The 13,714-nt window shown below is 41.8% G+C and overlaps 1 protein-coding gene across 2 annotated transcripts in view; it reads right to left on the bottom strand.

Moving 5' to 3' along the window:
• The window catches only part of UBAP2 (ubiquitin associated protein 2), a 92,626-nt gene that overhangs the window by 54,998 nt on the left and 23,914 nt on the right, over positions 1 to 13,714 (bottom strand). For both annotated transcript variants that reach the window (XM_039543632.1, XM_039543633.1), the window contains exons 6-8: positions 4,423 to 4,477; positions 3,378 to 3,481; positions 519 to 578 (exon numbers count right to left, since the gene is read on the bottom strand). In XM_039543632.1, coding sequence (XP_039399566.1) covers positions 519 to 578; positions 3,378 to 3,481; positions 4,423 to 4,477 — 219 coding nt within the window. The remainder of the gene's footprint in view (positions 1 to 518; positions 579 to 3,377; positions 3,482 to 4,422; positions 4,478 to 13,714) is intronic.

The following is a 13,714-nucleotide window of genomic DNA, read 5'->3' as shown; positions in this document are numbered from 1 at the left end:
GGAATAGCACAGCAGCAGGAAACGTGTTTAATGTTTTTAAAACTGGTCTCTTCCACAGGAAACAGCAAGGGAGAGAGGGGGCACACAGTCGGAAACCATTAGAAAGCAGGGGTGTTGGGGCACACACACTTGAGGCTATCCCAGGAACAGAGCCACCAAATTAACTACACAACCACAAGCGAAGCACCCACCAGCAGTAAAATTTCAGTTTCCACCACCTTTGATCAAATGTAGCTTTACAAGACACCTCCGTTTTAATCGCATTCTTATATTCGGCTCTGAACCATTTGCAATTAATGAATTTTAAAATAAAGCCCCTTGAAGACAGCATCAAATCCAGTCTACGCTAATTAGATCAGTATAGATGTATATATATCAATATATCCAAATTCATTCCTCTGTGCGTTTTACATTGCAGTTAAGTCATAGACAGTAGGATTGAACACTGCTGATTTGGCAGTCTGAGCAGCCCTGCCCCCAACACACACACACCCCCAAAAAAGAAAGAGGACTTATACCTTGGAGTCCACAATTATTTGGCAGGTCCTGAGTAAGATAATGTCCACTCTGGGCTGGCTCTGTGGAGCAATATAAAATTGCCTGAAATGTCTCTCAATCATACTATACCAAATAGTCTCTCACTGAAACTCTCCATATAAAGTGTTGAGTCATGTACCTGCAGCTAAGCAAAGTAATTTTTGGTGTTTCCAAGGAAAATTCACCAGATCTCCAATTCCTGGACAAACTCCCAAGCTAGCCCACGTGTCCATGACTTTTCAGACAGGAGGAAGCGCCCAAGTGAGTAGCATAATTTAGATGTGGAAGTTAGATCAGACTTTCTTCTGGCTTCTTCCTCCTGGCCAATGGAGGATTGCTCCCTACAGGATATGTTCTATACGTATTTTTATTAGTTTCTCTTAAGAATGGATCCTCCTGTCTACTCTATGTCTGACTTGTGTAGACGGTAAAGCTCTTCAGGGCAAGGATGGTCTCTGTATTTTGTGTCGTGTGTCAGTACTTTAATAATAAACAATAGTGCTCCAAGTGTTTTGTCTAGTTTTGTTTTACGCAAGTCCAGCAATGGAGCTTCCACCAGTCCCCTTGGGAGAGTATTCCAAACCAACAGATCCCACAGTTAGGACATTTCCCTGACATTCAGCCTAATGGTTCATCCCATTCTTATTTTATACCCGCACTGGATCAACCCGTTTTCTGTACTGGCACCCTTCAAACATCTGCAGACAATGAGCACGTCTCCCCCACTACGCATTTTAGAAGATTAGCTAAGTTATACATATTTCATTCTCACTCTTGCTTCCAAAGTCAATCCCTCCAGCCTCAACTACTTTGTTGCTCTTCCATTAATTAATTCATATTTGACAATGTCTTCCTACATTGAAGGGCCTGGAACTGCACAGAGTATTCCAGGTCTGATCTTACTACTAGCACAACAGGTCCTCTCTTCAACATGTTCAGTCTGCAGTCCAAAAAACAAAAGAAGAAGAAAAAAACCATCACGCTGGCTTTAATGCCACCTTTCAGCACTGCAAACTTGAATAATTTTCTGTCCACCATTGCCCTAGGTCTTCTGAGACACTGCAGTTTTTACAAGTATGTTCTTTCTATTGAAAGTTTGTGTTTTGTTTTTCCAAGTATGTTTGTTATGCACATTTCATCCTGGATTTCCATCTGTGTGTGCTTCCATTTTTCTTCCGTAAAAGCTGGTTTATCTGCTTTGCAGCAGCTCAACGAGCCAGTAAAAGTGCATTCTACTCTTTATTGCTGGCATGATTGCTACTATTTTCCTCCTAATTTCTGGCTACTGATCACACCACCTTTGGGATTTTTTCCTCCTTTCACTCCAGAAGCATTACCTTGCACTTTTTGAGCGTGAAACTTATTGTATCCCTATCAATTTCTCAGTGTAGAGTCTCCTTTCTTGTATCTTTTCCTTTCTTCATTAAAGTAGAATTTTACTGCTTCTAAAATAAATTAGAATAGCATGCCTTGCCTCCCCCACCTCTCTTCTCTGCCTCTATATAGCAAGCACCGATGTTAACATTATAGGCAGGATTTCATGTGTAGTATCACTTCCACTGCCTCTTCTGGCCTTAAAACTTATTTTTTAAAAACTAACATCAATGAATTCATAATCTTTATTCTAGCTATATGTGTTTTGCTGCAGGACAAATCTATTCAGAATAATCATTCATTTTGGAAATACCTGCCAGATTTTGAGCTAAGTAAAAGATCCTTTCCAACTAGCTTAAAGTTTGCCTAAGGAGCCATACCAGTTCTGAACCGAGATTTGCCTCCTATCCGTCTAAATGGAGACTGTCTAATGCAGAATGTCACATCACAAGGGGCTCACACCAGTGCTCAGTGAAGCTGAAATCCTTCTCCTTACATCAGCAGCTGGTCACCAGTATCAGCCTTTTCCTTTCATTTGACAGTAGAAGGGTTGTCAAAAAGATGACCTGCATAGAACCCTTATCTTGTGAGCAATTCCTCAGATGGTGAAGTCACCATTTTCCTCCACTTGCTGGACTTCTGTATCTAGTGGCATTTCTCCAGCATGACACAATCTTTTTTTGCTGTCATTACATCTCTTAACCTGGAACTCAAAGAGGCAGCATGCTATTCTGTTCTTTTTCTGAGTCACTGCTAAGACCGATTATGTTCTTTGCTTTCCAGTGCCCGGACAAGATCACTCCCCTTTCAACCTACCGTCTGTGTCTCTGCCTCTAACCAACAATGAACATTCCACCCTAAAGACTCCACCAATAAATATAAAACCTTCTTAATCTTCATATGAAGATACAGATGGTTCTGCTGGTAGCCATTCTATGGCCTATTCACATTTCTGGTTATTCCCTGTTCTGGAAGATGGCAAGATCTAAGGAACTCTCCCACACCTCAGGAACTAATCTGTTTGCCTTCCTGTATGGTAATGGTGGGAATTTCAGAAGTGTCTGAGTGACTTAGGGGTACAAGTCCCAGTGACTTTCACTGAGACTTGTGCTTGTAAATCAGTCATGTGCTTTGGAAAATCCCACCGTAATGTACCTATCAAAAATTCCCCATAGGGAAATGGATTTAAATAACTCCATCCTTCAACCTCTCGACTCGTGGGGAATTGTTTATAATTTTGCGAACAAGAACTACCCTTCTCATTGTCTAACCACAGAGCTGTGCATATACAGCCATCCTGAGGCTGGAGTACAGCAGCAAGCTGTGTAAGTGAGCAAATACCCATGTCAGGTGAGAAGTATAACTATTTTCAGATGTTCATGAAAAAACACAACAGAACTGTTATTTTAATGGCAACTTGCTACAGCTTTTCATTCCAGCTCTTCCACTTTTGGAAGCCATCTTACCAGTTCCATCATCTGCATCATTCTGACCAGTCTCCCAAACTTCTGGTTTTGGCCCAAAGCCGTCTGTGGCAGAAGTCTCCGTGTAGTCTGCAGGGTTAAATGTCCTAGGGTTTAAAAAGGTTGGGAAGAACAGAAATACGCAGAAAGTGAATACCAAAGCCACACAAAATGAAACGCCCCCTCTTTTCATCTGGACTGGAGAACTGTAACCTTGTTGCCTCTCGCCATTATTTGCTCTCAGTAACTTTATGGATCATGTAAAAGCAACAAAGAATCCTGTGGCACCTTATAGACTAAGTGAATACCCACTTCTTCAGATGCAAGTATGGATCATATCCGTGGTGTCAAGAGAACAAAAATTAGCTGAGAGCAAATAATGGCTAGAGGGAACAAGGTTACAGTGCTCCAGTCCAGATTAAAAGAGTTCTAATGGCAAGACTGAAAAATCCTTAGAGTTGTGGGTTCAGCAGGGCAAGAAGCTTCTTTTGACTCTGTACCAAGGTGCACGTACACGCAAAGAACATTGTCTAAAATATAAAACACTAAGAATGGAGGGAAGCTCCCGCACCTTCTGGTAGAAAAGGTTAGATTACTTGTCTTTTGGGTTTTTTTTTAGAATCTACGTGCTTCAAACTACAGCCAAACAAGTTTCCATTCAAACTGGGCTACAAACCAGCCCTGCAGAACTTTCAACCTGCAACGCCTCTGGATTGACTTGGACTTTCCTTGAGGGGCTGGGTTACATGGGGACAAGCTCAGTTTTCTGAGGACTGAGGGAGGATTTTGTTTAGGGGGTAGAGGGTTTTTTTGAGTGTCTCTGACATGTTGATTCCTGTGTACGCACGTTAGTGTTAGTTAGCCAAGAGATGGCAATAGCCACTCTGCATACAATGAACCAAACTAGTATTTCACAGACACTGTTTCACAGATCTGTATGCTTTCTATCCACAGCAATATACATTTGTCAAGTAGCATTAACGAATTGGACAGCAATTAACACTCCTATTGTGTGCGATTTTCCCTGAGAACTATGTGCATCACTTACCCCATGCCTTGGGCTGAAAATCTCCCAGCAATTCGCCCTCTACCCCGTCCAAACCCTATAAGAATAGAGAACACCCTTTAATAGCGCCCATACAGATGGGATGATTGCTAATCTGTCACACAGGAGAATACTGGGTTTGAGGAAGAAAGCTAGAATGGATGAATTTACTATAATACAACTTCTCTCTCCTCAATTCCACTCAAAGTAAAAAACCCTCCTCTAATCCATACGAAGAACAAACTATTAGTTCATCATAATATTTAGTAGTACAGTAAAGCAACAATTCTTTCCCCTCCTCTTAAAACTAGAAGAGAAGATCAAACAGACCAAGGCAAGGACCAACATAAAATCTTAGGTACATCATTCACATCAACACAGTGCATCTACTGTTGAATGTGTGTATCAACCTAGCTCTGTACAGCACACAAATTAAACTTGGGTGGGCAAATATCTACTAGAAATTACTCAAACCATTTTTTTTATGTCTAGTAGGGAGATGTATAGGTATTATTATCTAAGTTCAGTGTACAGTCCTTACCTTTCAATTTCTTATGCTTAACTCCAAGGCCTGCACAAGCCCCAGCCCACACCTCTGGCCTAATCTTATCACACTCTCTCTCATTCCTCTGCTGTACCAACGTCAGCCTGAACAACCCATTTTGTTTCTCTCTCCTACTCCTGGATCTGGGCCTTTCCCTGCGGCTGTCCTTTATGCAGTCTCAGTTCACCAAGCCGAAACTCCCGCCTTATTCAAATTATACTTAAGGCTAAGGATTTTTGTCTCAGATATTTCTTGTAAAAGAAATGGACAGGTCACAGGCAATAAAGAAAAACTCACGGAAGCCCATGACCTGTCTGACTTTTGCTAAAAATATCCATGGGGAGCTGTTGGGTCCCCACAACCCCCTCAGTGGCTGCAGAGAGGGCCTCGCTAGCAGGTCCAGGTCCCCCGGCCGCTCACAGCAGCCGGGAGCTGCAAGTTACCCCTGGTCGGTGACTGGGAGCTGTGGGGGCCACACTGCCAGATGTGACCGGAGTACCCCACAACTCTCAGCCATCACAGGCTGGGGGGGAGGAGACGGGACTTCCACGACCTCCGTCACAAAATTGGAGCCTTAACTATATCCAATGACTCCCTTCTTACACAATGCAGCTAGGGGATGGTTGGCACTGGGGGGCTGATGCAGCGGCGGGGGTGATGCGGCAGGCGGTGGTTGGCACTGTGAGGGAGACGCCGCGGGGGGGGGGGGGTGTTCCCTCCTTTGGGTTGCACTCGACATCAGCCTCAGACTATAAACTCTTTGGTACAGGGACCGTCTTTACTTTCATGTCTTGCATAGTGCTGACAACATACTAGAATCATTTACGTTACTCAATAATCCCAAAAGCAGTCTGCTATTTTAGCATTTTAAACTGTCTGTTTCATATGTGCAATACATTTCTACATCTGGTTTTCCATTCATTTTTTGCTGTTAATATGTGATTTCATTTTTTTTTTAGAAGAAAATATATTCAGAATTCACAACTACCTATTTGCATAACAGAACACTTGGGAGCCTAGAGCTCCAGCTACACAGCAAAGCAGAATATTTTATTATGGATACAATTACAGGTTACCAAAACAGGGATCTTTAGGTTGCCCCAACTATCATGGCAAGTACGAATTTGTAACATTACCCTGCTATTGTAATCTTTTAGGGCTCCCAAGTACTAGTTACAGTCATGAAGCAATTGGATGCATGTGTGAATGTAAGCTCTTAAATACATACAAGAAAGCAAGGCATTGCTTGCCTGACCTTAGTATGCTCCAGGAAGGGCACTAGAATTTGGAGCAGGTTTATCTGTTATTGGCAGATCTGGCCTCAGTCTCTCTCTAACTTCTCTCCAAAAGAAGAGGAACTATTCAACTCAGAGTACATAGTGTGCACAGCAGGGCTGGAAAAAGAGGACATTGTCAAGGTTCCTTCAGAAACAGAGTCCAGAGAACCACTACGATCACAGTATAAATATTTAGATAGATAGGACTAGTTTTAGATCATTAGGGAAATGTCCTGCCCAGGGGCTGCTTTTAAGGGCTGAAATACCTAACATAGGCAGATGGGTAGGAATGTTTCAAGGATTCTTCAGCAATATCATTCTGGACACTGACAGAGGCAAGACACTTGGATAGTAACCTACAGAACAGAAAGATATTGTTGATTGAAGCAGGAGGCATTTGTTTCAATAGCTAAAGCAGAGGTATAAGAAGCATATAAATGGGTTGAGCAGCAGAGCACCTCTTCCATTTGATCAGGTGAAAGCATTATAGAAGGAGAACTTGAAATGTAGGTGAAAGATTAGAACATCAGTATGGCCATATGGGGTCAGACCAAAGGTCTATCTAGCTCAGTATCCTGTCTTCCAACAGTGGCCAATGCCAGGTACCCCAGAGAGAATGAACAGAACAGGTAATCATCAAGTGATCCATCCCCTGTTGCCCATTCCCAGCTTGGTGAGGGACACCATCCCTGCCCATCCTGGCTAATAGCCACTGTGGACCTATCCTCCATGAACTTATCTAGTTCTTTTTTTTTTAACCGTTATAGTCTTGGCCTTCACAACATCCTCCGGCAAAGAGTTCCACAAGCTGACTGCGCATTGGGTGTAGAAATATTTATTTTTGTTTTAAACCTGCTGCCTATTAATTTCATTTGGTGACCTCTAGCTCTTGTGTTATGCGAAGGAGTAAATAACATTTCCTTTTTTACTTTCTCCACACCAAACATGATTTTATAGATCTCTATCATATCCCCTTAGTTGTCTCTTTTCCAAGCTGAAAAGTCCCAATCTTATTAATCTCTCCTATTCCATACCCCTAATCATTTTTGTTGCCCTTTTCTGTACCTTTTCCAATTCCAACATATCTTTTTTTGAGATGGGGCAATGGATTTATACAGAGGCAATATATCTTCCATCTTATTATCTCTCCCATTCCTAGAGATTCCCAACATTCTGTTAACTTTTTTGACTGGTGCTGCACCTTGAATGGATGTTTTCAGAGAACAGTCCATAATGACTCCATGATTTCTTTCTTGAGTGGTAACAGTAAATTTAGACCCCATCATTTTATATATGTAGTTGGGATTATGTTGTCCAATGTTCATTACTTTGCATTCATAAACTTTGAATTTCATCTTTCATTTTGTTGCCCAGTCACCCCATTTTGTGAGATCCCTGTGTAACTCTTTGCAGTCTGCTTTGGACTTAACTATCTTGAGTTTTGCATCATCTGCAAATTTTGCCACCTCACTGTTTACCCTTTTTTCCAGATCATTTATGAATATGTTGAACAGAACTGGTGCCAGTACAGACCTTGGGGGACACCACTATTTATCTCTCTCCATTCTAAAATCTGACCATTTATTCCTACTCTTTGTTTTCTGTCTTTTAACCAGTTACAGATCCATGAGAGCACCTTCCCTCTTACCCCATGATAGCTTTCTTTGCTTAAGAACCTTTGGCGAGTGACCTTGTCAAAGGCTTTCTGAAAATTTAAGTACACTATATCCACTAGATCACCCTTGTCCACATGCTTGTTGACACACTCAAATAATTCTAGCAGACTAGTGAGGCATGATTTCCCTTTACAAAAACCATGTTGATTGACTCTTCCCCAACAAATGATGTTCATCTATGTGTCTGATAATTCTGTTCTTTACTACAGTTTCAACCAATTTGCCTGGTACTGAAGACAGGCTTATCGGCCTGTAACTGCCAGGATCACCTCTGGAGCCCTTTTTAAAAAATTGGCGTCACTTTATCTATCCTCCAGTCATTTGGTACAGAAGCTGGTTTAAGTGAGAGTTTACAAACCATAGTTGTTAGTTCTCCATTTCACATTTGAGTTCCTTCAGAACTCGTGTGAATACCATCTGGTCCTGATAACTTATTTAATTTATCAATCTGTAACAAAACTTCCTCTAACGACACCTCAACCTGGGACAGTTCCTTGGATGTGTGACCTAAAAAGAATGGCTCAGGTTTGCGAATCTCCCTCACATTCTCAGCCATGAAGACCAATGCAAAGAACTCATTTAGTTTCTCCGCAATGGCCTTATCTTCCTTGAGAGTTTCTTTGGCATCTCAAACGTCCAGTGGCTCCATGGGTTGTTTAGCAGGCTTCCTGCTTCTGATGTTCTTAAAGTTTTTGCTGTTTCTTTCTGAGTCTTTGGGCTAGCTGTTCTTCAATTTCTTTTTTGGCCTTCCTAATTATATTTAAGATGACAACTTAGTGCATGAAGAGAGTGCTAGACCCTGTCCTGGTTTCTGTCCTGCTGTTTCATTAAGGACTAGAACATAAGAACAGCCGTACCGGGTCAGACCAAAGGTCCATCTAGCCCAGTATCTGTCTACCGACAGTGGCCAATGCCAGGTGCCCCAGAGGGAGTGAACCTAACAGGCAATGATCAAGTGATCTTCCTCCTGCCATCCATCTCCATCCTCTGACAAACAGAGGCTAGGGACACCATTCTTACCCATCCTGGCTAATAGCCATTTATGGACTTAGCCACCATGAATTTATCCAGTTCCCTTTTAACCATTGTTATAGTCCTAGCCTTCACAACCTCCTCAGGTAAGGAGTTCCACAAGTTGACTGTGCGCTGCGTGAAGAAGAACTTCCTTTTATTTGTTTTAAACCTGCTGCCTATTAATTTCATTTGGTGACCCCTAGTTCTTGTATTATGAGAATAAGTAAATAACTTTTCCTTATCCACTTTCTCAACATCACTCATGATTTTATATACCTCTATCATATCCCCCCTTAGTCTCCTCTTTTCCAAACTGAAGAGTCCTAGCCTCTTTAATCTTTCCTCGTATGGGACCCTCTCCAAACCCCTGATCATTTTAGTTGCCCTTTTCTGAACCTTTTCTAGTGCTAGAATATCTTTTTTGAGGTGAGGAGACCACATCTGTACACAGTATTCGAGATGTGGGCGTACCATGGATTTATATAAGGGCAATACTATATTCTCCGTCTTGTTCTCTATCCCCTTTTTAATTATTCCTAACATCCTGTTTGCTTTTTTGACCGCCTCTGCACACTGCGTGGACATCTTCAGAGAACTATCCACAATGACTCCAAGATCTTTTTCCTGACTCGTTGTAGCTAAATTAGCCCCCATCATATTGTATGTATAGTTGGGGTTATTTTTTCCAATGTGCATTATTTTACATTTATCCACATTAAATTTCATTTGCTATTTTGTTGCCCAATCACTTAGCTTTGTGAGATCTTTTTGAAGTTCTTCACAATCTGCTTTGGTCTTAACTATCTTGAGCAGTTTAGTATCATCTGCAAACTTTGCCACCTCACCGTTTACCCCTTTCTCCAGATCATTTATGAATAAATTGAATAGGACTGGTCCTAGGACTGACCCTTGAGGAACACCACTAGTTACCCCTCTCCATTCTGAGAATTTACCATTAATTCCTACCCTTTGTTCCCTGTCTTTTAACCAGTTCTCAATCCATGAAAGGACCTTCCCCTTTATCCCATGACAACTTAATTTACGTAAGAGCCTTTGGTGAGGGACCTTGTCAAAGGCTTTCTGGAAATCCAAGTACACTATGTCCACCGGATCCCCCTTGTCCACATGTTTGTTGACCCCTTCAAAGAACTCTAATAGATTAGTAAGACACGATTTCCCTTTACAGAAACCATGTTGACTACTGCTCAATAATTTATGTTTTTCTATGTGTCTGACAATTTTATTTTTAACTATTGTTTCATTTTAACTGAAAAATGAAGTTACTGGTTAGGGCTAGACATGCAGCAATTTCACTCCATATTCTGACCTCAAGAGAGGTGGTCTTCTAGGTAACTAACCAGGAAGTTCTATTCTGGATCTTTTTTAAAGGCTTGTCTACATGGGAACACTCAGGAAAAGTGATCCAAATTAACTAAGGATATGACTACACTATTGAGCCTATGCTCACATAGCTATTTTAGCACAGTTATGCCAGTATAGCCCCCAAGCTTAGATACAGCCTACCCTGACAAAAGGAGTATTTGTCAGTGTAGGAACACAACCTTCCTGAAAGACATTACCTGTATCAACAAAAGCCCTCTTCTGTTGGCATAGCTGCATCTAAACTTTTCTGTTGGTCTGGGTGTGGGTATTTTTGACACCATCTAACACAGCTATGCCTACATAACTTTGAAGTATAGACTAAGCCTAAAGCTGTAAATTTAAAGTGGATTAATTAAACCGCATTAAGCTTCTGTGTGGATGGTCTCATTCAGAATTAAAGTGGCCTTAATTCAGTTTAATTCACTAAGAAATGAAACAAACCAAATTAAGGTCACTAGTTCTGAATAAAAGCATCCACACAAGGGTTTAATGAAGTTTAATTAATCCACTTGAAATTTTAATTCAGATTTTCTTTTTGAGTGTTCCCATGTAGACAAGCCCCAACATTCCATGATGTTAATTCCTCCTGTGTCCTTTGGGAGAGTTCCAGCATGAAGTGATGCAAGGAGATTGCTGCAGTGGAGCCTGGGTGATCAAAAGAGGCTGGCTGCATCCTAAAGAGAGGAGACATGGCAACACAACCCGACTCTGGAAAACCTGCTGTGCACAATCTGAACGCCTACCATCTTTTGCCATCTTTGCTTCCAACACAGTAGAAAGTGGAATCAGAAGTATTCTAGTGACGTATAGACTGAAAGTGACCATTCTTTCAGGAAGCAACCAAATCCATATTTTGAGTATTTTAAACCAAAAAGTTCTCTCCTCCCAACTCTGAATTTAAAACTCAGCCTCAAAAATATTTTAAGCGTTTGGATCCCTAGAGGTGCTTAGCACCTGCAACTTGTACAGAAATCACTGATGAGTCACTATGGCATTACAGGTTTTCCCCACCCCATATTAGGAAATTTTTAAAACATTGTCCCTTAACGGTGACCAACAGATTGCCGTGTAGATGGAACCTTAAGTACTGTGATGCAGCATCCATCCAAGGGAGGGAAGGCAGGCCTTAACTGTTATTTTATGAACTTGCCTTGTGCATATAGTTTCAACAAAAAATGCACCATAATGGTCAGTTTTCAAAACAAAAAGTCACAGGTTTTTTGGCAACACAACAGGCAATTCTGTGACTGTAAATTTCCATCTGCCCAAGAAAGGAGAATAAGCAACTTTGCAGCAGCACATTTTAAACTCTCAAGCAGGCTGCATGAATGGACCTTGCTTCAATTAGTCAGCCTACTGAGCACAAAAGGAAACAATGGGGGCACCAGGCAAAGAATAAAATCTTTATTCTCTAATTGCCACTCCTAATCCTGACATTTCTCAGCTTCCTTTACACTTAGATCTCCAAACGACGGGTTCCAGTGTCAAGCCAAATCCTGGCTATTCCTCTCCACTCACAGGAAGCCAGCAGTGGAAAGTTTGTTGTGTTTTTTTAAATTGTATTGCTCATTTTGACATTTTACTCTAGCTTGTTCCCACATTTTACTAATTGAGCCAGGTGTCCCTTTTCTGTTCACTAATGTATCCTCACGCTCTTAATCAACTTCACACACCAGCTGTAGTTTGCTTTGTTGCATTTAGAGAGATTTTCCATAGCAACTCAGTTACAGGAAATAGGATACCTGGATCCTCTAAGGTGCTGAGCATTCTCCATTCCCAATGAAGTCCATTGAGACTTTTGGACACACAGATGCTCACAGGATCAAGCCCTAGTGTAGCCATAACTGTTGTTCTTCAAGATGTATTGCTCTTGTCGATTCCATTCTAGGTGCATGCACGCCCACATGTCGGAGACTTTTGCCTTAGCAGTATCCGTAGGGTCAGCTGTGGTGCCCTCTGGAGTGCCGCACTCATGCTTCGGTATATCAGGTGCTGCTGGCCCTATTCCCTCTCAGTTCCTTCTTGCCAGCAACTCCAACAGAGGGGCAGGAGGGCAGGTAATGGAATGGACATGAATACATCTTGAAGAACAACAATTACGAAAAGGTAGGTAACCGTTTTTTCTTCTTCGAGTGCTTGCTCATGTTGATTCCATTCTAGCTGACTCACAAGCAGTATCCCTGGAGATGGGCTCGGAGTTCACAGATGTTCGGTTTGTAATACTGCTCTACCGAAGCCAGTGTCATATCTCAGGCTTGCTGGGTAAGCATATAGTGAGACATGAACGTGTGAATGGATGACCAGGTGGCAGCCGTGCAGATATGTGGAATTGGCACATGGGTCAGGAAGGCCACCGCCAAGGTTTGCACTCTAGTTGAGTGGGCAGTTACAATTGCCGGGGGAGGCACTTTTACCTGATCATAGCAAAATCAGATGCAGGCGTTGATCCAATATGAAATTCTCTAGGTGGATACTGAATGACCTTTCATCCTATCCTCCACCGTGATGAACTGTGTCAAATTGCAAAATGGTTCGGTCCTTTTGAAGTAGAAGGCTAATGCTCTCCTGCCGTCCAGAGAGTGCAACCTACATTCTTCCTCAGACTTATGAGGATTTGGGAAGAACACTGGCAAAAATATGTCCTGGCTCATGTGAAATTGCGAAACCACCTTGGACAGGAAAACCGGATGCGGCCGCAGCTGGACCCTGTCCTTGAAAAAACACCATATAGGGTGGCTCTGAGGTAAATGCTCTAATCTCGGAGACCCTTCGGGCAGAAGTTATCACCACTAGGCACCCCTTTTTCATTATTTTAATTCCCATGGTAGCAGGGTTTTTTCTAATAAACATTCCCCTACAGCTTTTGCAATGCAAACATGCTCTAGATCAGCATGAAGAAAAAAGAATTTACTAAAAACTGACTAGGAACAAAAGTGAAACTGACAAGTCTAGTCTCATTTCTCAAAGTGTAAAATGCCACAATGAAAATTAAATTGGTAAACCTATTACACTTTTAATTGCTCCACACAAATAAGGAATCTTGGTTTGTTTGTTTGTTTTTTTATAACTTTGGGATTTTTAACCCGTTGTGTCCTGCTAAACAGTTCTCCATATCATCGTTGTTATAGAACTCTACTCAACAGATATGCTCAGAATCACAGAAATGTAGAGCTGGAAGGGATCTTGAGAGGTTATCTAGTCCAGCCCCCCATGCTGAGACAGGACCAAATATACCTAGAACATCCCTGACACATGCTTGTCCAACCTGTTCTAAAAAATCTCCAGTGATGGGGATTCCACAGCCTCCCTTGTTAACCTATTGCAGCACGTAACAACCCTTATCGTGAGAAAGATTTTCCTAATACCTAATCTAAATCTCCCTTGATGCAGATTAAGCCCAT

Source organism: Mauremys reevesii, linkage group 6 (genome assembly GCF_016161935.1).
Source record: "Mauremys reevesii isolate NIE-2019 linkage group 6, ASM1616193v1, whole genome shotgun sequence".
Classification (NCBI taxonomy): domain Eukaryota; kingdom Metazoa; phylum Chordata; order Testudines; family Geoemydidae; genus Mauremys; species Mauremys reevesii.
Note: the sequence above shows the minus strand (reverse complement) of the source record. Positions and strands in the feature narration are given on the sequence as shown.